The following is a 24,927-nucleotide window of genomic DNA, read 5'->3' as shown; positions in this document are numbered from 1 at the left end:
ACCATGTAGCCTAAGTGCGTAGTGGGCTGTACCATGTAGCCTAAGTGTGTAGTGGGCTGTACCATCTGGGCTTATGTAAGTGCGCTCTACAATGCTCGCATCTAACATCAAAGTTCTTAGAATGTATCCCGTCGTTAAGCAACATCTGACTGTGTGTGTTGAATGAGTGATTGAAGCCTCACATTTCCTATGGTATTTCATCCACCTCATCCTTTAACCTTCCTCTCCTGGCTGATGAAGCATCTCTCCTTCTTTTTAAGGCCACCCGCCCCCGCCCCCGTATACTGCTTGGGTCCAGCTCAGTCCTCTGGACGGATGCCTGTTGCACTGGCCACCTCCCTTCTGTTTGACTAGTCGCCAGCTTACTTTCCTCTGATCCTTTCCTCCTTCCATCAAGTGTGCTTGGCTCTTCCCCTCCTGACACCACCCGCTCAGGTGGGTTTCCCAGTGCCTTTCTCCTCCCCAGCCACCTGTGGCCTGGCCAGCTCTGGCCCTAAGGCCCTGCCGCTGCTTACTGGTGGTGCCCCCCATGCTGCATGCCATCCTCACTGCCAAGGCCATGCCTTCCCCCTGCACTCACTTCTCTTCCTGATCCCCAGACCGCCCACCACTCCTGCCCTCCGGACTCCAGATCCTCCCTTGGCTTCTTTTGCATCAGCGGTGTGGTCTGGTGGGCCAGCTCCCCACCTCATGGCTGGGAGGATGGCTGCCAGCCCAACCCAGGCTCACACCACCTCACCTGGAACATTCCAGCAATGTGTCTTCATGCCTCGTGTCCCCTGGCCCAGGTGTGTGCACTTCCCATCCATCTTCCTGAAGCACAGCCCTAACTGTGTGGCTTCCAACAAGCTCCTATTGCCCATAGTCCAAGCCCAGCCCATTAGTGTGGGGTCCCAGGCTTGCTGCAGTGGGGACGGGTGCCTTCAGTCTGAGCTCCCTGTCCCCTCTTGGATGTTAACAGAGCTGGATGTCTTGTCCGTTCCCAGGTATACTGAGTATGCATTTCTAGCCTCTTTCCTGCCTCCTCTCCCCACCTCTCCGCTCCCAGGCCCATTAAGGCTGGAGCTATGCCCCCCACCTTTTGACTTCTGGACTCCTCCATCCGCCCCAGCCCCTGGGGGTTTGGTAATCCCCATGTGTCTATCTGTCCCAACACCAAGCAGCAAACACTTTCCAAATATGCCTTGCGGGGCAAGCACAGATGAACCCACAGCACGAGGCCCATGGACCCGCCCTATCGTAGGGTACCGTTATTCCTACCTGTCTCCAGCCAGGGTGTCTGCTTGCATGCTTGGGTAGAATCAGCCCTTCCCCCTCCTTCCTTCTCCCACCCCTCCACCCCCACCAGCTCTCTCTTATTCTGTCTTCTGTTGAAGAGGTGGCTGCTCAAAGCAGAAACGTGAGGGTTTGGGCCTGACAGGACTGGATTTAAATCCCAGCTCTACCATTTACCAACACTGTGAGCCTGAGCCAGGCCCCTGTGCCTCTGGCCTGAGGGAGTTTCCTTACATGCCAGGTGGAGGCAGTGCCAGCTAGGCGTGCAGCTGGGACTGGAGCTGGCGCCTTACGGTGACTGAGCCTGCGTGAGTGTGACCTGCAGCGGGTTTTCTCCCCTCTGGGCTGTGAGGCACTCGGGCGTGGGATGGTGCATTATTTCCTGTTGCGTCTCCTGTTCCTGGCACAGCAGTGGCATCAGTGTGGGAAAATGTGTGGGCCCAGGGTCAGCTCTCAGCAACAGGTGACCAAGCCTGGGCGGGGAGGGGAGCAACTTCTTATGGAGCTGACTTCCAGAAAGACACTGAGGACCTTTGCCCAGCTCTCCGGTGTAGCTGGAGTCCCAGGACCATGGCAAAAATATAAGCAAGAGCTCCCGAACCCTCCGTTAATTAGGAACAGGTACAGCATCTCTAGAACAGCAGGGTGGAAAAGCCTGTGAAGGAGCTGACGGCAGGGGCCAAGCGAGCCTCAGTAATGCGACTTTCCTTGGACTTTCCTGCTACAAATCCAGATTTCTGGAAACTTCTCTTTATTTCTTGCAACTTTGATATTGTGAGGCAGCTTATGATAGCATTTGAAGCATAACCTGTATCAATGTAGATAATCTTCTTTCAATTCACCCTGTGGAAAGATTCTAAATCTTTCTTTATTAACTAGGATGACCATACAATTTATCATCCAAACCAGAATACAGAGTCTAGGGGTACTTTTTTTTTTTTTTTTTGAGACAGAGTCTTGCTCTGTCACCCAGGCTGGACTGCAGTGGTGCAATCTCGGCTCACTGCAAACTCCACCTCCTGGGTTTAAGAGATTTTCCTGCCTCAGCCTCCCGAGTAGCTGGGACTGCAGGTGTGCACCACCACACCGGCTAATTTTTGTATTTTTAGTAGAGACGGGGTTTCACCATGTTGACCAGGATGTCTAGATCTCCTGACCTCATGATTCACCCGCCTCGGCCTCCTAAAGTTCTGGGATTACAGGCATGAACTACTGCACCCAGCCCCACCCAAAGGAGAGCTATTAATGAGCACCCAGGACAAAGGCCTAAACCTGGCTGTCCCAGGCCCACTGGGATCAGTAGTTGCTCTAATATTAGCTTATTTACTCTGTGGTTAGTCGGTAGCATGCCAGGAACTGCCATAAAACCTTACAGGCAACATGATGGGGTGAACGAACAAAATGCCCTGCCAATTCCATCAACTGGCAGAGATGCTGCAGCTGGAAATTCATTTGCAATCTACTCTGGTGCCTGCACTTTGTATGAATTAGAGAAAATTATAACATCAAGTTTCCTAAATGGAAGGACTTTTTCTTGTCTTTTTTTTTTTTTTTTGAGACAGGATCTTGCTCTGTCGCCCAGGCTGAAGTACAGTGGCATGATCACGGCTCACTGTAACCTTGACTTCTCGGGCTCAATCTTCCCACCTTTCAGCTTCCTGAATAGCTGGGACTACAGGGACATCCCACCATGCTTGGCTAATTTTTGTATTTTTTGTAGAGACAGGGTTTCCCATATTGCCCAGGCTGGTCTCAAGGGATCCACCCACCGTGGCCTCCCAAAGTGCTGGAATAACAGGTGTCAACCACTGTGCCTGGCCTGAAAGGAATTTTTTTTTGAGACAGAGTCTTGCTCTGTCACCCAGTCTTGAGTGCAGTGTTGCGATCTCGGCTCACTGCAACCTCTGCCTCCCGGGTTCAAACAATTCTCCTGCTTCAGCCTCCCAAGTAGCTGGGATTACTGGCGCCCATCACCACAACCGGTTAATTTTTTTGTATTTTTAGTAGAGATGGGGTTTCACCATGTTGGCCAGGCTGGTCTCAAACTTCTGACCTTGCGATCCACCCGCCTTGGCCTCCCAAAGTGCTGGGATTACAGGCGTGAGCCACCGCACCCAGCCCAAGGACATTTTAAATAGAATAAATCAAGCAAGTATTTCTTTTAATTTTTGACTTCAGATACTTGAAAATACGTAAACTCTTTTGATGGAGTCAAATCATTAGGAACACTTTTGGTAAATAGCCTACTGGGTTTCTTAGGTAATAGAGTTGTCATACCCATTTGGACTATTAAATTATCTGCAGAAGGCTCTGAAGTTCATGATTCTGCGGTGTTGACATTTTGCAATAGGATAATGAAGCTGGAGAGGCCCTTGATAAGGCTGTCTTTATCACATAGTGCTGTTTCTCGGCCAGTGCCTCTTCCCAATCCCAGCCCATCCAGGCCCCATGATACACGGGAAGACCCAGAGCTGGGTTCACCAGGCTAATGCTGTCTCGCATTCGTAAGATAAGCTGCAGATCTGCATCCCTATGTGAGGCTCCCAGCCAGCGGCATGGCGAGGGAGCTCACAGGCTGAGTGGAAAGACGTTTCCAACAGCAGGAATCTCACAAGCAAAGCCTCAAGGGCAAACAATTGTGGGGTGTTTGGGAAATGAGAAGCAGAGGGGATAGATAGGGGCCAAAGGAATATGAACCGGAGGAACTAGGGGAGCCATGAAGGACCCTGAAAGCCAGTCTGTGTGGTTAGGACTTCACTCTGCAGGCTCCCTTTTCTTTCTTTCTTTTTTTTTTTCCAGATGAAGTTTTACTCTTGTTGCCCAGGCTGCGGTGCAATGGTGCGATCTCGGCTCACTGCAACCTCTGCCTCCTAGATTCAAGCAATTCTCCTGCCTCAGTCTCCCGAGTAGCTGGGATTACAGGTACATGCCACCACATGTGGCTAATTTTGTATTTTTAGTAGACACGAGGTTTCGCCATGTTGGCCAGGCTGGTCTCGAACTCCTGACCTCAGGTGATCACCAGCTTCCACCTCACAAAGTGCTGGGATTACCGGCATGAGCCACCATGCCCAGCCTCCTTTTTCTCTAATAAAGAGAGTAATCTTAACACTGGAAGGGATAGAAGAAACATCCCTGGGGAGAAATTGCCAAGAGCCTAAGATGGCAAGAGACTGTTCAGTTACCATGAATACATTCTCCAGGCCTCAGCAAGCCACCTTGAATTTTGCCAGATGGGAGTTGCAGAAAACTGGGAAGGGAAAAAAGGTCATAATTTTCCAAAAAGCAGAAAAAGTTGGATTCTGGAAAATGCAGATGATACATTTGCTGTTAATATTGGTTCTGAGCAAAAATTTTCACAGCTCTTTGAAGAGCTAGTGTGTAAACACTTGGAAGGAAAAGTGGTGCCTAAGAGCCAAACCAACCTCGTTCCCTCTTTTCCTGTGTTACCAGACTGGATTTACAAAGCAATGGAGAGGCTTCTTCATAAAATCCTGTGGACAATGAAGAAGAAAGTAGGCTAGGTGAATGAATGATTGGGGTGATTTCATTTTTAGTTGAACAGGCATTTCCAAAGCTCTGAGAAACAGATCAATAGAGACGTGGCTGGGAGGCATCCAGTGCCATACACAGGACTCTGCGCCCCTCCTGTGCCGCTAACCTGATTATCAATTATAAGAATAAAGGAGACATTGAAGGGTGCACGATGGCACATTCACTGCTATCACAATGCCAGATTTAAGAGTTTAAAAGATTTTGGTTGGCTAAAATGATGGATAGAAGCCAATAAAATGGCATTTAACAAGAGTAAAGATAAATCTTGTCACTCAAGTTTTTAAAAAAAATCAATTAGCTCAGTACAGGATGGAGAAGATCCAACAGCAGTTCATTTTTAAAAGGCTGATAGGTTTATAATTGACCGGAAGTTCAACCTGGAGCCTACAGTCTACATCCTGGCTGCTCAAAAAAAAAAAAAAAAAAAAAATCAATACAAGGTTTAGTTGCATCAATAGAATCATAATATTCAAGATACTAAAGGGAAATGCCACCCGGGTCAGTCCTCTGAGGTAACTGTATGCAGTTCTGGGTACCTGAATTTCAGGATTCAGGATAAAAGGATCTGGTTGGGTGGGATGGACATCTCTCCAGACAAGGAGTCTAGAAACAATGTCACATGGTGGACAGGGAGGAAACGGAGAATGTCGCCCTGGAGAAGATGTGCGTTCTCCTGTTGTCTTCCAGGCATTTGAAAGCCTATCGTGTATAATAGGCCACCACTTTTGTCCAGAGTTCATTCGTTCACTCAGCATTTACTCACTGCCAACTACATTCAAACTTGTGTCAAGCATGATGGGCATTAGGGGTATATGATTTCCCAGGAGAGACAGACTTGTACACAAGTTCCCACAAGGCAAAGCAGATTGGCACAAGCGCAGATGTGCTCATGACTGCGAAGGCCCTGCTGACAGGGCAACTCCTACCCTGGCGGGCAGGGGAGGTGGGCACTCAGACCTAGGGCACAGCACTGGCCAGGGTTCAAAGCCTTCAAGTGCACAGCACGTCTGAGAGTTGTGAAGAGGAGTTTTTAGAAAGCACAGTGGGGCAGGGGTGTGTTGAATGCCAAAGACGGCATTTGCAGCAGGAACGCAGACAGACTTGAAGTCCATGCCAAGATGTTTGCACTTAATATGGTAGGCAGCAGAGAACGAGAGGACATCAGTTAGTGCCTCTTTGGGTAAGTTAACCCTGGAGTAATGAAGCCGGACTGGGTAAACCAGGACACAGGCTACTGTTGCAATGTTCCAGAGGAGATAGAAGCCAGAAGCAGGAGACAGGGAGATGAAATTGACCAGACAAAAGTAGGATTGGTGAAGAATGCTTTGGCAAGGGCAATTTGGGATAAAAATAAACAACAATCTTTTTAATAATTGGAGTGCTTCAGATCTGAAAGCGGCAGAGTGACCATTTGTCTGGGATGTTATAGAAAGGACAGCTGCATCAGCAAGCAGGTTGGAGGCCACAGAGTTGAATGTTCCCTTACAGTTGTTAGAATCAGTGATTTCCTCTCACTTTGTGGAGTAATGATTTTATCATGAGAAGCTATATTTTATATTTTAATATCAGTAGTGAATGGTGCTGCATCTGTGGAATAGCTAATTCTTGACCCTAAGGTTCTTTTCTGAGATTCCTTTTTTTTTTTTTTTGAGACAGAGTCTTGCTCTTTCGCCCAGGCTGGAATGCAGTGGTGTGATCTCGGCTCACTGCAACCTCCGCCTCCCAGGTTCAAGTGATTCTCCTGCCTCAGCCTCCCAAGTAGGTGGGATTACAGGCGCCTGCCACCATGCCCGTCTAATATTTGTATTTTTAGTAGAGATGGGGTTTCACCATGTTGGCCAAGCTGGTCTCATACTTCTGACCTCAGGTGATCCCCCTGCCTCATCCTCCCAAAGTGTTGAGATTACATGCGTGAGCCACCGCACCCGGCTTGTCTCTGAGATTTCTATACTAACTGTATTGATCTGCTTGGACTCCCTTAAGAATGTGCCACAAACTGGAGGACTGAAGCAGCAGAAATTTATTTTCTCATGATTCTGGAGGCTAGAACCAAGAGTGGGCAGGGCTGGATTTTTCTGTGGCCCCTCTCCTTGGCTCACTGGTGGCTGCCTTCTCCCTGTGTTTTCACTATATCTTCCCTCTGCTTGCAGCTCCGTCCAAATTTCCCCTTCTTAGAAGGACACCAGTCCTACTGGATTCCGCTCCAGCCTAATGCCCTCATTTTAACTTGATTACTTCTGTAAAGGCCCCGTCTTCAAGTGAGGAAAAAATCCTGAGGTCCTGGGGGTTAGGACTTCAACAGATGAATTTTGTGGAAGACACAGTTCAACCTATGATATGAACTGAAGGTCATCTTTCTCTGCTCTTAGAGTAAAATCAGAAGCCCCCAACAGGATCTCCAACGCCCTATGCAAGCAGACCTCCTCATCTCCTGCCACAGCCTGCCTGACATGGCCACCCCTTGCTCTGCCATGGCTGTTCTGGTAGCATCTTTTCCTCTTCAGTCCAGTTCAGACCCTCAGGAATAATCTGAAATCCTTCCTCCTAGCTTTGTTCCTTGGTGCTTATAATTTGTATTTATACATCTATCTGTATGATTACTGTATGTCTGAATGTCTCTTAGACTGTGACAATGACCTACAACAAGAAATGCCTTGTATTATATATCACAACTCAGCACATGTAGATACATTTTAAGTAAAGACCAATGTTTCCAGTACAAATACTCATTCTTGCTATGCCCAATGCACTCTGATATTCTGTATTCCATTTCATGCTAAAAACTGTGTTAGAAAATACACAACAGCCAGGCATGGTGGTGTGCGTCTGTAGTTTCAGCTGCTTGGGAGGCTGAGGAGGGAGGATCGTTTGAGCCCAGGAGTTGGAGGTTGTAGTGTGCCCTGATTGCACTTGTGAATAGTCACTGCACTCCACCCTGGGCAACATAGAAAGACTGAAAAATACCTCCCTAATGTGTGTGTGCGCACGTGCGTGTGTGTACACACATAAGTTACCATTGTAACCACTTTTAAGTGCACAATTATAAAGCATGAGCATATTCACATTGTTTTGCTACCAACACCACCATTCATCTGCAGAACTTTTTCATCATTCCAAACTGAAACTCCGCACCCATTAAGCACTTGCCTCCTATTCCTCCCTCCCCGTAGCCCCTGGCAGCCACCATTCCACTTTCTGTCTCTATGACTTTGGCAACCCTAGGCACTTCACGTAAGTGGAGTCGTAGACTATTTGTGCTTTTGGGGACTGGCTTATTTCACACCAGATAGTGTCTCGCAGGGTCATTTATGTAGTAGCATATGTCAGAATCCCCTTCCTTTTTAGGATGAAACAAGATTCCACCGTACGGATGGACCAATTTTGTTTAACCATTCATCCATCAGTAGATACTCGGGTTGCTCCCACCTTTTGGCTATTGTGAATAATGCTGCTATGAACGTGGGTGTACAAATATCTGTCCAAGTCCCTGCTTTCAACTCTTTTAAGTACCCAGAAGTGGGATTTTCTATTGCTTTCTTTCTTTTTCATTTTTGCCTTTTTTGTTCTTTGAGACAGCATCTCCCTCTGTTATTTAGGTTAGAGTGCAGTGGTACAATCTCGGTTCATTGCAACCTCCACCTCCTGCATGCAAGCAACTCTTGTGCCTCAGCCTCCTCAGTAGCTGGGACTACAAGTGTCTACCACCATGCCTGGCTAATTTTTGTATTTTTAGTAGAGACGAGGTTTCACCATGTTGGCCAGGCTGGCCTTGAACTCCTGACCCCAGGTGATCCACCCGCCTTGGCTTCCCAAAGTGCTGGAATCACAGGCATGAGCCTCTATTTCATTTTAAAACTTGCCAATTATGACTCTTTAATTGACTTCACAGCCACCTGCAGTTTGGAAAGCACTGTGCTCTACATCCCCACCCCCAGGCATAGGGTCTGCACTGTGTAACTGTTTTTGGGAAGAGTGTCAGATTAAACAATAGATGCACAAGGCTGCACATTTCTGGGTGATTTTTAAAAATGGCTTCTCTATGAATAAAGGCTACAGAGCTTTCACTTTCTCTTTCTCACACGTTGTACAAATGCTGCTATTAATTCCACTGAACACTGTGGTTATATCGTCCTAGAGAGTGCATATCATTTATTACAATGACAACATTTTTGGGGCCAGGCTATAAATTATCTCACAATGACGTGGAATATCAGTCTGTTAAAATGTTTAGGCAAAACCATCACACATTATTAATTAAGTTTTCAGAGATTTTTCTTGAACTTTCTCCATAGATCTTTTTTAATGCTGTGTAGATTATACCTAATTGATTTAACATGCATATCATTGTAATTATTCTAAATTTAGCTTTGTTTAGAGTAAGATTTTACCATTGTGGGAAAAACATAACTGTGTAATACTCTAGGTTAAGAGAGTAATGATGATCTTTATCATCTCAAAAGAAAGTGGAGTGAGTTCTTAATTGTCTTATTTGTAACTTTACTCTAGTGGAAATAGTATCTCCTAAGAAAATCTCCAGTTTAATTTTGCAGCTGAACTTTTAAACAGATGTCTCCTTTACCATGTCTGAATGGTGGTCACCAAATATCATAATATTAAACATCAGGAATGCTAACATTCTCTTTTTCTTTTTGAGATGAGATCTCACTCTGTTGCCCAGGCTGGAGATGGGCATTGCCCAGGCTGCACTGTATGGAGTGTGGTGGTGCAATCATAGCTCACTGCCACCTCAACCTCCCGGGCTCAAGTGATCCTCCCACCTCAGCCTCCCAAATAACTAGGACTAGACGCACACACCCCTATACCTGGCTTTAAGAAAACCATCTTCTAATCATTCATGATAATTACTTCCTTTTCAAGTTCAGAAATGCCACACCTCGGCTTTTTGTGCCAATCATCCAACATATCATAAAGTTTAAAACTGCAAAGTGGAGTAGGGAGAGCATGAAGACTGGACTAGACAGAGGGAAGATGGGAAATGAGGAGGATGAAAGGTATACCTGGGTGTTAAGCCTCACCCTTTGAAGCGTCTTCTCCTTAGAGAGGCAGAGAACCCACCTGTGCCCGAGGGGGCAAGGGGATCCTTTATCCGGCCTTCTGCCAACTATCTTTGCCCCCTTCCCCCACAATTTCCTTTACCTGCCAAAGTTTTCTTTTCTTTTCTTTTTTTTTTTTTTTTTTTGCGACAGGTCTTATTCTGTCATCTAGGCTGGAGTGCAGTGGCATGATCTTGGCTCACTGCAACCGCCACCTCCTGGGCACAGGTGATTCTCCCACTTCAGCTTCCCAAATAGCTGGGACCATAGGTGTGCACCACCATGTCTGGTTAATTTTTTTTTTGGTATTTTTTTTTTTTGTAGAGACGGGGTTTCCCATGCTGCCCAGACTGGTCTTGAACTCCTGGACTCAAGCCATCCACCCACTTTAGCCTCCCAAAATACTGGAATTACAGGCATGAGCCACCACGATTGGCCTTCCTGCCAAGGTGTTCTAACATGCATGTACATGTCTTTTCTCTTTGATATACAGCGACCTATTTTCTCACCAGGGTGCTCCATGTCACCTGGGAGCCCTCTGCCACCAGACAGAAGGGCCTTACTCCAGCCTCATCCTACTTGAGCCTTCCTGCAGAGAACCCTGTGAAAATGCTCACTGGAAGCTTTCTGTGGGAGACAATGTCCTCTGCTGCTTCTCCTGCCTCTCAGACCCTTCCCTCTCCTTTGTGGAGGCCGTGCCCCAGCCCCTCTCCAATTTTCCATTCTCTTCTTTAGAGATGTCATTTACAACCCCTTTGCTGACAACTCCTAAATCTCAATTCTTTCTCTCCAGTTGCTACAGGGCACTTCTAATTGGAGCTTTCGCTGTCCTCACTTGACCTTCCTGTCTTTCCAGCTGTATGGTCCTATAGCAACTTCCCTCTGGCCAGCCCTCGGAGCCTCATTTCTGGAGCACTGCAGACATCCTGGGCTGTTCCAGCAACAGGCGGCTCCCTAAGACAGCTCTCATCAGTGGCCTGCCTGTGTGAACCCTCCACACGTTCCTCCATCTCCCACTGGGTCTGGTCAGGCTCCTCTGCAGCTCTGGGGTCCCCTCTCACCTGGCCCCTTGCCCTTAGGCCAGTCTTATTTCCCACCTGTCTGCACAATGTCTGCAGGCACTGTTCCTTCTTTCCTCACTAGCACTCTCCTGCCGGCTGTCCTTCATCCACCCAGTCACAGTCAAACCCGCGGCACCTGTGGCCCTTCAGCCTCCACCCACAATGCAAATTCCCCATTAACAATCCTGCTAGGACAGGGATAAGGTCTTAAAGTTGCCCCTCTGCCCACAGCACGTATCACCAGTCCTTACTAACCCACGTGCTAACTGTGCCACACACAGAGTGACAGAGCCTGTCCCTGACCTGCCATCTACCGATGTCCAAGCTGGGCTTCGGAAGGACAGGCCTGTGACCACAGAGAGGCCTGCGAGTTTCCCTAACTCAAACGTATTATTGAGTTCTTATTTCACCTACTGTGTTCAACCTGCACAAGTCAGTACCTACAATTTCAGAAATTTGCATGGAACTGAATAATGACTATGATGCAGCAGGAAGTGCAAACGTTCTGCAGTCTCTTTGGGACCAAGCCCATTCTTGGGTTAGATCATCCATTTTATATATTCTAATTTCCTGCTTCCCCACTTGTTATTTGGAGCATCTTTACCTACTTCAAGCCATGGGTATAAAATGCAAACCATTAACTGTATTTATATGCGTATAGGCTGGAAAAGTTACAAACTCATGGATCTGTGTGTTTCTCCCACTGCGCTATCTTCTAACTCTTGGTCTCTTTCTGATGTAGAATAAATTGATTTCCTTAGTCCTGTAGCGAGTTAAGCCTGTAATGTGACAGATCTGTATCCCAGGGGCTGATCGTAGGGAAACCACAGAGCGATGTTTTAGCTGCGTCCTGTCCTCAACGCGGCGGACTTCCAGCCTGGTGCCAGGATGGCCTCTCTGCCCCAGCGTGAGAGAAGCTTCGAAGGTTCGAGCGGACTTGCTGGTCCTGTGCTACTTCTCAGAGAGGCAGGGCCTTGCTGCCGCGGAAAAACGTGCAGACCCAGGGGCGCGCCGGTCGGATGTGGCCCACAGGGAGCCGCGGCGTGGAAACGGCCGAAATGCGCGGCCGCGTTGTCCATGTTTGGTGGCGGCGCTGCCCGCGGGCGCCGGAACAGCGCGTCAGGGGCGGGTGGGCTTGGGCGTCCGCAGCGGAGGTCACCCCGGCCCCCCCCAGGCCCGCTCTCTCCCAGCCCCTCTTTGTCCCCGCGCCCCCTCAAGGGCCGCCCGCAGCCTCTGGGCCCCCGAGCGCGGAGGCGGGGCCTGGCCGAGGGAACGGCGGGCGGCAGAGACGTCCCGCAGCACGCAGGCTGCCCGGGCCGCACTCCCCGCGGGGGAAGAGGCCGCGGGCGCGGGGAGGCTCGGCCCCGCCCCGCCACGTCCCCCTCCCGGCCCGGGCCCCGCGGCCGCCGAGGCCGCCCCCTCGCGGGCGGAGCGGGCGCTGGGCTCGCGCGGCGGCGGCGGCGGGCCCGGGGTTGCCATGGTAACCGGCAGCAGCAGCCGCCACAGCAGGGCCGGCCCCAGCGCCAGAGCCGGTCGCGGTCGGGCTCGGCTCAGTGTGTGGTGAGCGGCGGCGGCGCGGCCCGGCCGGGGAGCGGGCGCGGCCCGGCGGCCTCAGCATGGAGGACGGCTTCTCCAGCTACAGCAGCCTGTACGATACGTCCTCGCTGCTCCAGTTCTGCAACGGTGAGGGGCGGCCGCGCGGGGCCGGGGCGGTGGGCGGCGGCGACGGCGGCGGCGACGGCGACGGCGGGGACCGAGCCGAGGGGCCGAGGCCCGGCGGCCGCGGGCGAGGCCGCGCAAAGTTGCTGCGGAGGGGCGCGCGGTCCCGGTTCCCGCCGCCGGCGCATTGTGCTGGGGCCGCGGGGCCGCGCCTCGCCCCGGGCCGCCCCGGGCTCACCGCCGCCGCCCAGGCTCCCGACACTGGCGCGCGGATCCCGCCGGCTCCAGCCCCCGCGGAGTGCGCCCGGGCAGGAGGCGCGTGGGGCGCAGGGCGGCGGGGAGGCCCGGGCAGCCTCCGCGTTCCGGAGAACGTGTTGCGTTTTTGCTTCCCAAGTCACATCTGTTTGGAAATGATTGGATGAAGAACTCGGGAAACAAATCCATTAGTAACAAAACCCTCCTGCGAGGATGCACGCAGGGTTCACTGTAGATGGACCCCCAGAACCCATTCAGGTCTACTTTAATGAAATCACCACAGTTTAATACAATCTAGAGCTTTTTAAATGGGAGCCACAGTGGACCTGGCCTCGGTGTTGCTTTTTATTTTGTTTATGGGATAATGGATTCTTTTTTCTTTTCTTTTTGTTTTTGCGATTTTACAGGAAGGAAACATTCATATCCACCAATATGGCATCTTTTTAAGAATATGAAATCCTACATGCTTGAAAGATTCAGTCTCATTGACAGGGTTGAAAAAGATTTTCACAGCACACTGAATATTTTATCAGAACATGATGTGTGATAATTCATGCACAAAAGTTAACCACACTTTTTTTTACATGTTGGATTTGTTGCTTCATCAAAGGGCCCCAAAAGCTTGTTAATGGGGGAAAAAAATCTGTATTTGATAGAATTTGCGTAAGTGCAGTCGGAATAATTTTTAACGCTAGACCCTTTGATAACTGGAGCAATTGATTTTGCTATTGTTTTGTGATTTAGGGAAACTTTTCTTGTTATTCGACACCTGTTTGTCACTGTAGCAGTAAAGAGTATTGCGTGTGTTGATTCATCCTCTGCAGTGGTGTTTTTATCTCTGGTGAAGTGTATCATCTTGTTCATGGTAGAATGTATACTCTGGTAGCTTCCGTAGCTTATACTTTACAACTGAACCATTTGTGGGTCTTCATGAACTTAGTCATTCCGTTTTCAGTGGAATTAAAGTTTCTACTCTGAATTTAACGCCAGTTTCCAAGAGCAGAACACCTGTGTTTTTGAGCCTCAGAAGGTGTTGAGGGCAGGTGAAATGTATTTGGTATGCTGGTAGGTCCCTGGAATACTTCATAGTATAGACTCATGGGAACGGTTTTGCTCTCCAGTAGATTAAATAGATTCCTCAATTAACATTTTGAATAGTTTCCTTAATTGACTTATAATCAATCATATTCAAATTATTATTTTTGATCTAAAAAGTAGGTACAGCCTCCCATATGCTTATGGTAGAATTCTCCCTATGCTGGTTGGAAAGATACGTGGCTGAAATTTATATTAAACGACTTTGAGGCATCAGGTCTTATGAATCTAATCCGAGGGCATGCTATTGACAGCTTGATTTGAGTTAGGAAAATGAGCTTAGATAGTTTTATTGGAGCAGTGGGTTGGGGGCCTGGTCATACTGTTCGTAGGTAGCAGTTCAGTCATAAAGTTGACCTACACTTCTATTCATCAGTGTTTTGGTTTTCTGAATTTTCCTCTTCATTGCCAGCCTAGAGATATTGGCATGGTATTTTACTGGTGTTGATATCCAGAAGAAAGTAAAAACCAGCTCTTCTATTTTGTAGTGGTAACGTTTTAAAGGAAAAAACACCGTAACTAGAATCAAAACAATAAGATCACTTTGTAACTATTGAATTACTTTTCTCAAAAAGTTCTTAGCTCTGTGTGTTTGTTATTTTTTTTTAGATTGTCGAATAAATTTTAAAGCAAGAGTGTCCTATGGGGCAGAAATGAATGTTAACTGGTGAATCTTAGGCAACAGATGTTTTGATGTGAAATATTTTAAAAGACTTTTATTAAGTGAAAATATAAATGAATATGAGGCAGTTAATTACTATGATGATTCAATTAAAGCAGTGGATGACCGAAATGCCATTTCACCAGGAACTAAATTAAACATTTGGGTATTTCATTAGGTACGTTGGCAAACATTTTTCTTCTTTTTAAATGAGAGAATTAGATTACAATGGTAAGACTACAGCAGCATAATGTATGAACTCATACATTTTCATATGTTGAGTATGCTTCATGTAGTGACGAACTACAAAATCATGGTTCTACATTAACTTTAGAAAATATAATTCATACATGTGGTTTGGATGACTGTCATAGTTAACTTCTTTCTGGCCAAATAAAAACAAGATATGGGAGATTGAGGTGGGAGGATTACTTACTTGAAGCCAGGAGTTTGAGAGCAACCTGGGCAACATAGTAAGACCCCCCTCTCTCTACAAAAAATGTTTAAAAGTTGGCTGGGTATGGTGGCTTGAATCTGTAGTCCTAGCTACTAAGGAGGCTGAGATGGGAGGATTGCTTGAGCCCGGGAATTTGAAGCTGCAGTGAGCTATGATTGTACCACTGTACTATAGCCTGGGTGACAAAGTGAGACCCTGTCGAGAGAGAGAGAGAGAGAGAGAGAAGATAATGTATAAATGAGAAGGGGGGAAGAGAAAAGTTTGTTCTAATGAATGAAATTTCTGCCTTCCATTATACTTTTTCTTGCTGTCTGTCCTCGTAATTTGTAAAGGACATGAAATGCAAAGTTAGGCAGTATTGAGCCTCCTGAAAAGGCTCACCGTCATCTTTCAGGAACTGCCTTTCTTATTTAAGCAGAAAATGTGTGCATTGTTTTCTTCAGAGTATTTTAAAATCTGTAAAGTGAGCTAGAAATCACAAACTTTCTCTTTTTTTTTTTTTTTTTTTTTGGAGACAGATCTCATTCTGTGACCCAGGTTGAAATGCAGTGGCATGATCACAGCTCACTGCAGACTCAGACTCCTGGGCTCAAGCATTCCTACCTCAGCCTCTCGAGTAGCTGGCACTACAGGTGCACACTACCATGACCAGCTCACAAACTTCTTTTAAGGCTGAAGAAAAAAAAACCACCTTGAAGTGTTTTGAAAAGTGAACAATAGCTACCCTTTATAAGCCAATTTATGATTTGGGAAACACTCCACATTTTCTTCGAAGCCTCATTTTGAGGTAGGTGGTGTTAGCATCCTTCCTTTCCATCTGAGGAAACGGAGGCTCAAAGAGATTTGGCAACTTTATCAGGCCACAGAACTAGTAAGGGCTTGGATACCAGCCTGAATCTGTGTGTGTGTATGTTAGTAATAGCTTTATTGAAATATTTACATACCATAAAAATACGTTTTTAAAGCGTACCATTAAGTGCATGTAGTATATTCACAGAATTGTACAGTTGTTACCACTCTCTGATTTTAGAACCTTTTCATTGCTCCAGAACACCGGTGCCTACTAGCAGTCACTCCATGTTCTCCCATTGCCCTCACCCCTGGCAACCATTCATCTACTTACTGTCTTTATAGATTCTGGACATTTTATGTCAATGGAATTATAGAATATATGGTCTTTTGTTCCTGGCTTCTTTCACTTAGCATATGTTTAAAGGTTCATCCATGTTGTTACCTGTGTCAGCATGCCGTTCCTTTTTATGGCCAAATTATATTCCACTGTGGGGAGATACCACACGGTTTAAATCCGTTTACCTGTTGATAGCTTATTTGGGTTATTTCCACTTTTTGACTCCTATCAGTAAGGCTACTATGGGCACTCACATGCACATTTTTGTGTAGACTTATGTTTTTATTTCTCTTGAGCGGATATCTCAGAGCGGAATTGCTAGGTCATATGGTAACTCTGGGCTTTACATTTTGAGGAACCAGTCTGAACTTTTTGAAACCGAAATATCAAGCCTTTTTTTTAAATTATACCTTTCTGATAAAAGCATAAGTAATTAAGGAAATGGATGAAGGAGAAAGAAGTGGGGGCAAGTAACAAAATGTTGCTCATGCTTTTCCGTGAGTCCTTTGGATCCTTTGATCAATCACAGCTCTTCAAAATGAGTCACTGCACAACCGCACTTGGTTGCCATAGGTAATAAGAATCTCAGTGGCTGAACGAACCTGACAGGTCATCTCACCTCATGGTTTACTTTCTTAAGCCTTTGAGCTGTTTCTTCAAAGTAGAGGTTATCCAGGAACCCAATGGTAAAGCAGACAGATACAGAGCTGCCCTGACTGAAAGGGAGGGGGAGAGGGTGGTGATTTGGCGCACCTCTCTTTCCCCCACCCCTCTAGCTTGAAATCTCTGCTCTGTCGGGGAAACTGGAAAGGCTCTTCAAAGCTGAAATGGCTGTTTAACCCGTGCATGAGCATTTTCAAGAGACTAGAAAGTAACTACCTCTCCAGGCAATCCATTTTTTTCTCCAGAGAGTTCAGACTGTCAGTTCCTACAAGCAGTGAAAATTCAGCTGAAGTTCTGTCCCTCAGGTCCATAGAGAATAGGTTTAATGTCTTGTCCCTGTACTGGATCATCACATGTTAGAAGACAATCATTATAGTTCTTTCTCACATCTTCTAACTCTTAACATGTGATTTTAGACCCTTAATCGTCTTAGTTGCCTCATCTACACCTGTTTCCTTTTGTCTCTATTCCTTTCTTAATTTGATACAACGGAATGTGGTATTCCAGGCATGGTTTCTACACAGAGAAGATTAGAATAGGATACATCACCTCCCTTGTTCCAAAGTCTACCCTTTTTCTTTTTTCCCCTTTTTTTTTGAGATGGAGTCTCGCTCTGTCACCCAGGCTCCTAGGCTGGAGTGCAGCAGTATGATCTTGGCTCACTGCAACCTCCGCCCCCTGGGTTCAAGAAATTCTCACGCCTCAGCCTCCTGTGTAGCTAGAATTATAGACGTGTGTTACCATGCCTGGCTAATTTTTGTATTTTTAGTAAAAATGGGGTTTTGCCATGTTGGCCAGGCTGGTCTCGAACTCCTGACCTCAGGTGATCTGCCCGCCTCAGCCTTCCAAAGTGCTGGGATTACAAGCATGAGCCACTGTGCCTGGCGCATACTTCTAATAATGCAGCCTAAGGTTATATAGGCTCCATTGCTTGTCATGTCACATTATTACGTCTCACTGATTTTCAACTAAAATTCTTGTCTACTTTACATGTACTATGGCTAAATCATTTCTTAAATTTAATCACCTTTTTTTTTTTTTTTTGAGGGGGAGTTTCTTCCAACAGACAGAGCCCTATCAGATCACAACACCATTATAATCTGGGTTATAATGCTATAAATAATCCCAGCACTCATATAAAATATTTCAGCATTATAACCACATCGAAGTTGATTATTGCCATACGGGGTTGTGATTGTGGTTAATAGCCTTCTTCCTTCTTGCCTTGGAAGGTGTCATGAGAGAGTTATCAGATGCCCTCTGAGGCCTGTCCAGAGCATATCTGCCACGTCCCACATCAGGCCTGGCTTCTCCTGCAGCCGCTGCTTATTGGTGATTACCGTGGGTTGAGCCCATACGACCTGCCCAGTTGTATTTTGAAATCACTGTAATAATCTTTTGAGCGACTGCAGTTTCATTTTTTCTAGTTTTGAAATGGAACATTGTTTTAATTTCTAAACATGTTTTGGAACTTAATAATGTATTTAATAACCTTAAACATCTTTTGGCATCTCTAATACTGATGACTTTCTCTTAACTATGATTATGGTAGAGTTTTCAAGTTGGCACATTGATGGTTATAAAGCACACAGTTGGATTTAAAAGGAACACCTGTGAGGAAATTATCCAAACTCAAGGCAGTGAAGTATTTTCAGGCCTCTTTTGCATTCTCATGCAGCGACAGAAGACTGATGGAGGCATTCTGTGATAGCAAAATCAGAGGCAAATGCTTTCGTGGAAAAGTGCAGAGCAAGCACCCATGCTAAGCAAGAATTTCTAATTGGTATACTTGGTGCTCCACCCAGCAAGGGACTTATTTTATAGCCAAACCACAACCATTTATGACATCATAAACAAGCTCATGCATTTTGGTGGGGAAAAAATCACAAAACTGTGCTTAAAAATAACCATTAATTGGTTATTGTCAATATCTGAGATAGTATAAACCTTTTCATATATTCTCTTAAAAACATTTCAGTTGAGTGAAGGTTGGATAAAAGAGGAGAAATTAATATCTGTGTTTCTAGTGTTCCAGCTTGTTCATGCTATAAAACTAGAAGTGTAAAAACCTTAATCATGGATAACATTGAAAACTGAACATGAAAGCATTGCCCTCTCTAGTAAGGCAGTCTCTCCAAGGACTTAAAATCAGCGGCATTTTGTACTACTCACAAAAATTTCTTTGCAGAACAATTATTCATCCTTCACATTCTATCTAGCTCATTAATAGAGGGTTTCTAGTATTCGTAAAATGTTTTAAACACCTTCAGAAGCATTACTAATTACAAAGAAGAAGTGTGTTGTAAACTCTGTAAGCTATATAATTATTATTGATACCACCCCGCACCCCAGCTTCATGTTTTTCTCACTAGATGTTTGGCACATAGATTTCATTTCTGCTGAAGGCTGCACATTCATTTGAATGCAGTCCAGGACTGGGGGTGTGCGTAGGTGTCAGCAGGAACAAGTGCATACCCTCTTGAGTTTACTATTATTTATTTATTTTTGATATGGAGTTTTGCTCTTGTTGCCCAAGCTGGAGTGCAACAGTACAATCTCTGCTCACCGCAACCTCCGCCTCCTGGGTTCAAGCAATTCTCCTGCCTCAGCCTCCCGAGTAGCTGGGATTATAGGCTTGCGCCACCGTGCCCATCCATATTTTTTTTTGTTTTAAAAGATCACTCTGCTCCCAGGGGGAGGGCTGGTGGGAGGGGCAGCCCAGGGTGGAGGTAGGAGGGTAGAGGTGGGGGCCATGGCAGTAACCCAGGAGTGAGGCCGTGGTGATTCACCTTGGGCGGGGGTTGGGAGATACTAAGGGGGTAACATCCTGAATTTACATTAAGAGCGGGGAGAGGGCGGAATCAAGGCTGATGCCCAGGCTTCTGGTGCCTGGAGCTAGAGATGGCAGGACAGGCCAGGGTACCTGTGCAGAGATGGCAGTCTAGGCCACAGGGGAGGTGGTTTGGGCTGGTGGGGTGGGAGGACATACGGGACGTAAGCTGAGGTGCTGAGCAAGCTGTTGGGGAAGGTCTGGAGCCGGGGAGACGGCTGGACTGGACAGAACATTTGCCAGCCATCAGCATACAGATAGTAATGGGATCCGTGGGCACCGATGAGCTCACCCAGGGGAAATTAGACATTTAGAATGTGCCTCCTGCAAGACAGATCCGGGCAAAATGGCCTCCTGTTTAAAAGCCAACAGCAGCCCTCCCTCCCGCTTTAGCACCCACGGCCCCACTTATCCTCATCCCTGAGTGCCCCCAGGTGCCCTTGCTTCCTCGGCGGCCACATGGTATTTAGTGTAAACCTCTGTCATCACAGTTATCCCAGAGGTGTGTCGTGGAGGTTTATTTTCAGTCTCTCGTTAGATATAAGCTCCTCTGGACAGAGTGTCCTGTTACCGTCTCTGTGTCTTTTGCACCTCAGCAGTGCCCGACGTGTGGTGAGTTTCCTGGCGAATGTTGGTTGAATAGATTCAGGGGCCATCTGATTTATCTTCTAGTACCTCCTCAAACACATATACCAGGCACCATGCCACACATGTGACAGGTGCATGCCACAGAAAGCTCACCCACCATTGCCCTGTGTGCTTGAAACAACGCGTATCTATGTGTATAGTATATGCCACAGGTGCGTATAACTGCATGTATACCTGATATCTACTTGCATTATACACACATGTGCACATTTGACATTTACTCTACCCCTCAACAAAGAACTGGTAGACTTAGTCATTTCAGAAGAGAAGGCCTTCCAGAGGAGGGAACCTTATTGGTCGAATCCAGAAACATGAATGCAGGACCGTGAGACCGGCTTAGTACAGAGTCAAAACTTGCCTGTACGGTTGCTGCAGAATGCCTCTCACTAGACAATCGCTTCACTGGAATCAGTAAGTAGAGACATTTGCAAAAAGCATTTGGTGGTTTAACTGGCTTAAAACAAATTATTTTCAGCCAAAGAAATTGACACAATAAAGTGGTTTCTAGCAACTCCAGCATTTTTAACAGTAAAAAGGATTTGACTTAAATTGCCCCCCCAAAAGTTACGTAATGTGAATTTTACCATTCTTAGAAAAATGTGTTCCAGTTGAGGAACGGTTGAATGGAATTAGGACTCTCTTACACTGCAGCGTTACTGTGCACTTTAAGCCCCAGCTGTCTTCATCACAAACAGCTGAAAATCCTTAGGAACAGGACTTAGTGATGATGCTTTATCTACTATCAAGTAGCTTATGCTTACCCGTCCTGTGTGCAAAATGTGGCCGCCACTCCCAGGGGACTGTATGGAGCTATAATAAAGATAATGATCTGTTAGCTCGGCTTCACCGAATTAGTCCTTTAGAAAGTAATTAAGCAGGATTGCCCACACTCCACTGCTCTCAAAGACTGAAATCTGGCTTGGTGTGTCATTTCTTTGCCTTCCTTGAAAATGGCCTTTTATTGAGTTGATATAATTTAATTATATAAAAATACGTGTTCAGATTGCATCTTGTACTTAATTATATCTTACGCCACGGAGTTATTTCCCAGCCAGAGCTTGCGCTGTTAGAAGGTGGGGTCTGTGTCTTTCATTTGTGCGTGTGCGTGTGCGTGTGTGTGTGTTTAGATGCAGGAGGGGAGCGGAGGGAAATGCTGGCATTAAAGAGTGCTCCCCAAGCATCAGGTGTTGAGCTAAGCATTTTTAATATATTCTTTTGTTTCATTCTCGCAACAGCTTTTTGAAGTGGGTCCTATTATTGTCTCCATTTGATCGACAAGGAAAGAGAGGCCCAAAACTTTGAGTAACTTGCTTGAAATCCCTGGCCAGTATGCTTCAGAGCTGGAATTTGAAACCAAGCATTCTGGCTCCACTGTCCACAGCATACTGAGCACTCAGCTATGTTTGATGAGTGAATGATGGGAAAAAAGATGGGACTGTTACAGACATGAAAGGGGCTTAGGAGATCTTTCTAGGCTGCCCTTGCCTGTAGGAGAGGCCATACATGGTTTGCTAGTCAAATCCAAAGGCCTTTCCCTTGGATTATTGGAGGAGTCTCTGAACAGATTTCCTTGTCTTCGCTTGTTTTTCTTCAAATCCTACCTCTTCAACACTTTTAAAAATGGAAACCTCATTTATCTCTGAATTGTCCAGCATCCCCCAGAAGTTCCCCCATGACTCTTGGAGTTCAGGGCCGACTCTGGAAACCACCTGCCACCTGCTTCCCTGACCCTTTCCTCCCAATGCCCCGGATGCAGCCACCCTGGACTTCTGGTAGCTTCTGAAGGTGCCAGGCTGTTGCTGCAGGAGCGCCCTTGCCTTCCCTGCAGCACCTCTTCCTACCCCTTCTTCACTGAGCTGCCCCCTCGTCCTTGAGAACTCCACTCCCATGCCACGGGAAACCTCAGTGCAGGTAGATATAGGCACAGTTCACTGGGTGCCACCCAGGCCCCAGACCACACGCCTCAGGGCACAGCCAACTCAACCGTCAGAGAACCTGGAGGATATCATTCTGGGTCATGTGACTCAGTGGGCCCTCAGTACTGGCTTGTTGAACAAAAGAGTTCAGAGTGGAAATATTAAATGGCACTTTCAGTGGTGCCTACTTAGGACATTTTAACTTTCTGTTAGTAGCCCACACCAACTGCTGTGACCTAGTGTTCATGAAACTCTTCAGTCTTTCTGTTAACAATCGTAGTTCTTTCTGTTTTTCATCAGCAGCTGTATTTACTCATTCTCTTGCTTTTCTTTCTTTTTTTTTTTTTTGTCTTTTGAGACAGGGCTCAGTCTGTTGCCCAGGCTGGAGTGCAGTGGCATGATCTGGCTCACTGCAGCCTCGACCTCCCCAGCCCAAGCAATCCTCCAGCCTCAGCCTCCTAAGTAGCTGGGATTATAGGCACACACCACCGTCTCGATTTGTTTCTCAGGCTGGTTTTGAACTCCTGGGCTGAAGTGATCTTCCTGCCTCAGCTTTCCAAAGTGTTGGGATTACAGGCATAAGCCACTGTACTCAGCCCCATAACTTTTTTTTTTTTTCAAAAAAGTTTAATCATGGTAAAATACATATAACATAAAATTTGCCATCTTACAAAATTTTAAGTGTGCAGTTCATGGCATTAAGTACATTCACGCTGCTGTGCAACCTTCACTACCATCCATCTGAAGAACTTTTCATCTTCCCAAACTGAAATCTGTCCCCATTATGTAACTCCCTAGTCTCCCCTACCATCTCCTACTCTCTGTCTCTGTGCGTTTGACTACTTTAGATATTTCATGTAAGTGGAATTACACAATATTTATCTTTTTGTGAGTGGCTTATTTCAGTTTCAGAATGCTTTTTAAAAACAATAGTTTCATGAAGTTATAGATTCCTAAACTGAATGTTGAACTAAAAGTTTCAAAGCCCCAGGCAAGAAGTGGGATAATTAACTGCACATTTGAGGCTGTCAGCATCTGATGGTGTGTCACCAGATCACACCCACATGCATTACAGGCAGCCCTGCCCAGCCTTCTGTGTAAAGTTTCAGTATCCAATCTCCGGAATCTCTCTCTTTTTTTTTTTTGAGACAGAGTTTCACTCTTGATGCCCAGGCTGGGGTGCAATGGCACGATCTTGGCTCACTGCAACCTCCGCCTCCTGGGTTCAAGCGATTCTCCTGCCTCAGCCTCAAGTAGCTGGGATTACCACATGTCACAAAAATCGCCTGGCTAATGTTGTGTTTTTAGTAGAGATGGGGTTTCTCCCTGTTGGTCAGGCTGGTCTCAAACTCCCGACCTCAGGTGGATTACAGAGGACTGAGGCCCGCCTCGACCTCCCAAAGTGCTGAGATTACAGGCGTGAGCCACCACACCTGGCCACTCTCTGGAGTCTGTAATGGAAAGCCTGTTCTTTCCCTCAAGCAAGAGCCAAAACAAGACCACTCTTGAGAAGTGTGGCGCAGAGTACAAGGAGACAGGGCTTGGATTCAGAGCTGCCCTTCACACCCAAGCACAGCAACAAGGGCTGCTCTGACAAGCCAAGAAGCGTGACAAGTTTCTAAGCTCTTAGGACTGGCGAGCTGGAAAACAAATTTAGAGCTGTTTAGAAAAACGATGAGGGGCATATGTTTGCTAAAGAAATTTTATGACATATGCTTTCTGATCACCAATAACATGCATTCTCTCTCAATTAGCTAAGAATCTAAGAAGGGAAACAGCAGATGTGGGACCCGGGATCTAGAAAGGATCTGGACTGGAGTCTTGGAATATCTCTGAGTTTTTGTTTTTTTCAAGGATTGCTTTTGTATGTTTGGCACCCTTTGCTGCCATGAACGCCTGATTGGAGCATCTCATTTGCAGGACCATTTTAAGAGACAAGCAGGCGCAGGCTGCACACGTGCAGATGAATAATGAACTCTTGAAAATTTAGCGCAAAAGATTACATGCATTTCTTTCGTGATCCTCTGTAATCTACCACCAAATTACCTTCCCAGAGGTGGAGAGCATAGACTTCGGAGACAGGCACATCTGGGTTGCAGTCTTGATTCTGCTGTTGAATGAAGTGACTGTGAACTTGGGTACTTGCTTATTCTTTCCTGGCCGCAGTTTCCTAAGCTCTAACAAGGAGAGCTGGCTGCAAGGCGATTCTGGAGAGTCCTGGCAGGAAGCAATGGTGCCCTCAAATTGGGCAGTTAAAGGGGACTGTGATAAAGTCACTGTTGGGAAGATTGGTGCAAGGTATAAGGAGACCATGAGGGCTGGGTAGTTCCCAGGACTGGTAGAGCAGGCACAGTTCCACCCTAGCCCTGAGGGGACAGAGGGACAGTTACCAGACCTTGGTTCAGAGAGGGCTGGGTGGACAGAGCTGCCAGACAGGAGCTGTGACAGCAGTCCTGCCACAAGAAGCAGCCCTGACCTCACTCTCCCACCTCCCTCTCATCTGCTGCTCCTACCCAAGGGGAAGCCTGTTGATGCAGCCTGTGGACAGGGAAGAGACAGTGAAGATGGGGTCTGCAGGGCAGGCTTGAGAGCTCCAGCACAGCCTTGTCTGGAATCAAGATACTAGTACTTAGTAATAAGTGTCCCCTGAGTGTTGTCTTGATGGTTGC

The 24,927-nt window shown here is 46.6% G+C and overlaps 1 protein-coding gene and 1 long non-coding RNA gene across 14 annotated transcripts in view; one reads left to right on the top strand and one right to left on the bottom strand.

Moving 5' to 3' along the window:
• Positions 1-24,927, top strand: part of EML1 (EMAP like 1) — a 205,113-nt gene that overhangs the window by 42,768 nt on the left and 137,418 nt on the right. For 2 of the 12 annotated variants that reach the window (XM_032287439.1, XM_032287436.1), the window contains exon 1: positions 12,423-12,628. The exons of 8 other annotated variants lie outside the window; for them this stretch is intronic. In XM_032287439.1, coding sequence (XP_032143330.1) covers positions 12,562-12,628 — 67 coding nt within the window. In that variant the 5' untranslated portion in view covers positions 12,423-12,561. Of the gene's footprint in view, positions 1-12,422; positions 12,629-24,927 lie in introns of those variants that run through there. 2 more of the 12 variants (XM_032287435.1, XM_032287431.1) reach the window with 1 other exon arrangement.
• Positions 6,828-12,254, bottom strand: LOC116557776. Of its 2 annotated transcripts, none has more exons than XR_004271694.1 (2): positions 10,354-12,254; positions 6,828-7,467 (listed from the first exon to the last, which is right to left on the bottom strand). It is a non-coding gene; the product is annotated as an uncharacterized LOC116557776 (long non-coding RNA). The 2 variants fall into 2 exon arrangements; XR_004271695.1 differs by having other exon boundaries at positions 10,448-12,252.

The sequence above is a fragment of the Sapajus apella genome, unplaced genomic scaffold (assembly GCF_009761245.1).
Source record: "Sapajus apella isolate SASKATOON/1434 unplaced genomic scaffold, GSC_monkey_1.0 scaffold20, whole genome shotgun sequence".
Taxonomy (NCBI): Eukaryota; Metazoa; Chordata; class Mammalia; order Primates; family Cebidae; genus Sapajus; species Sapajus apella.
This window is presented reverse-complemented; position numbering and strand designations above follow the sequence as displayed.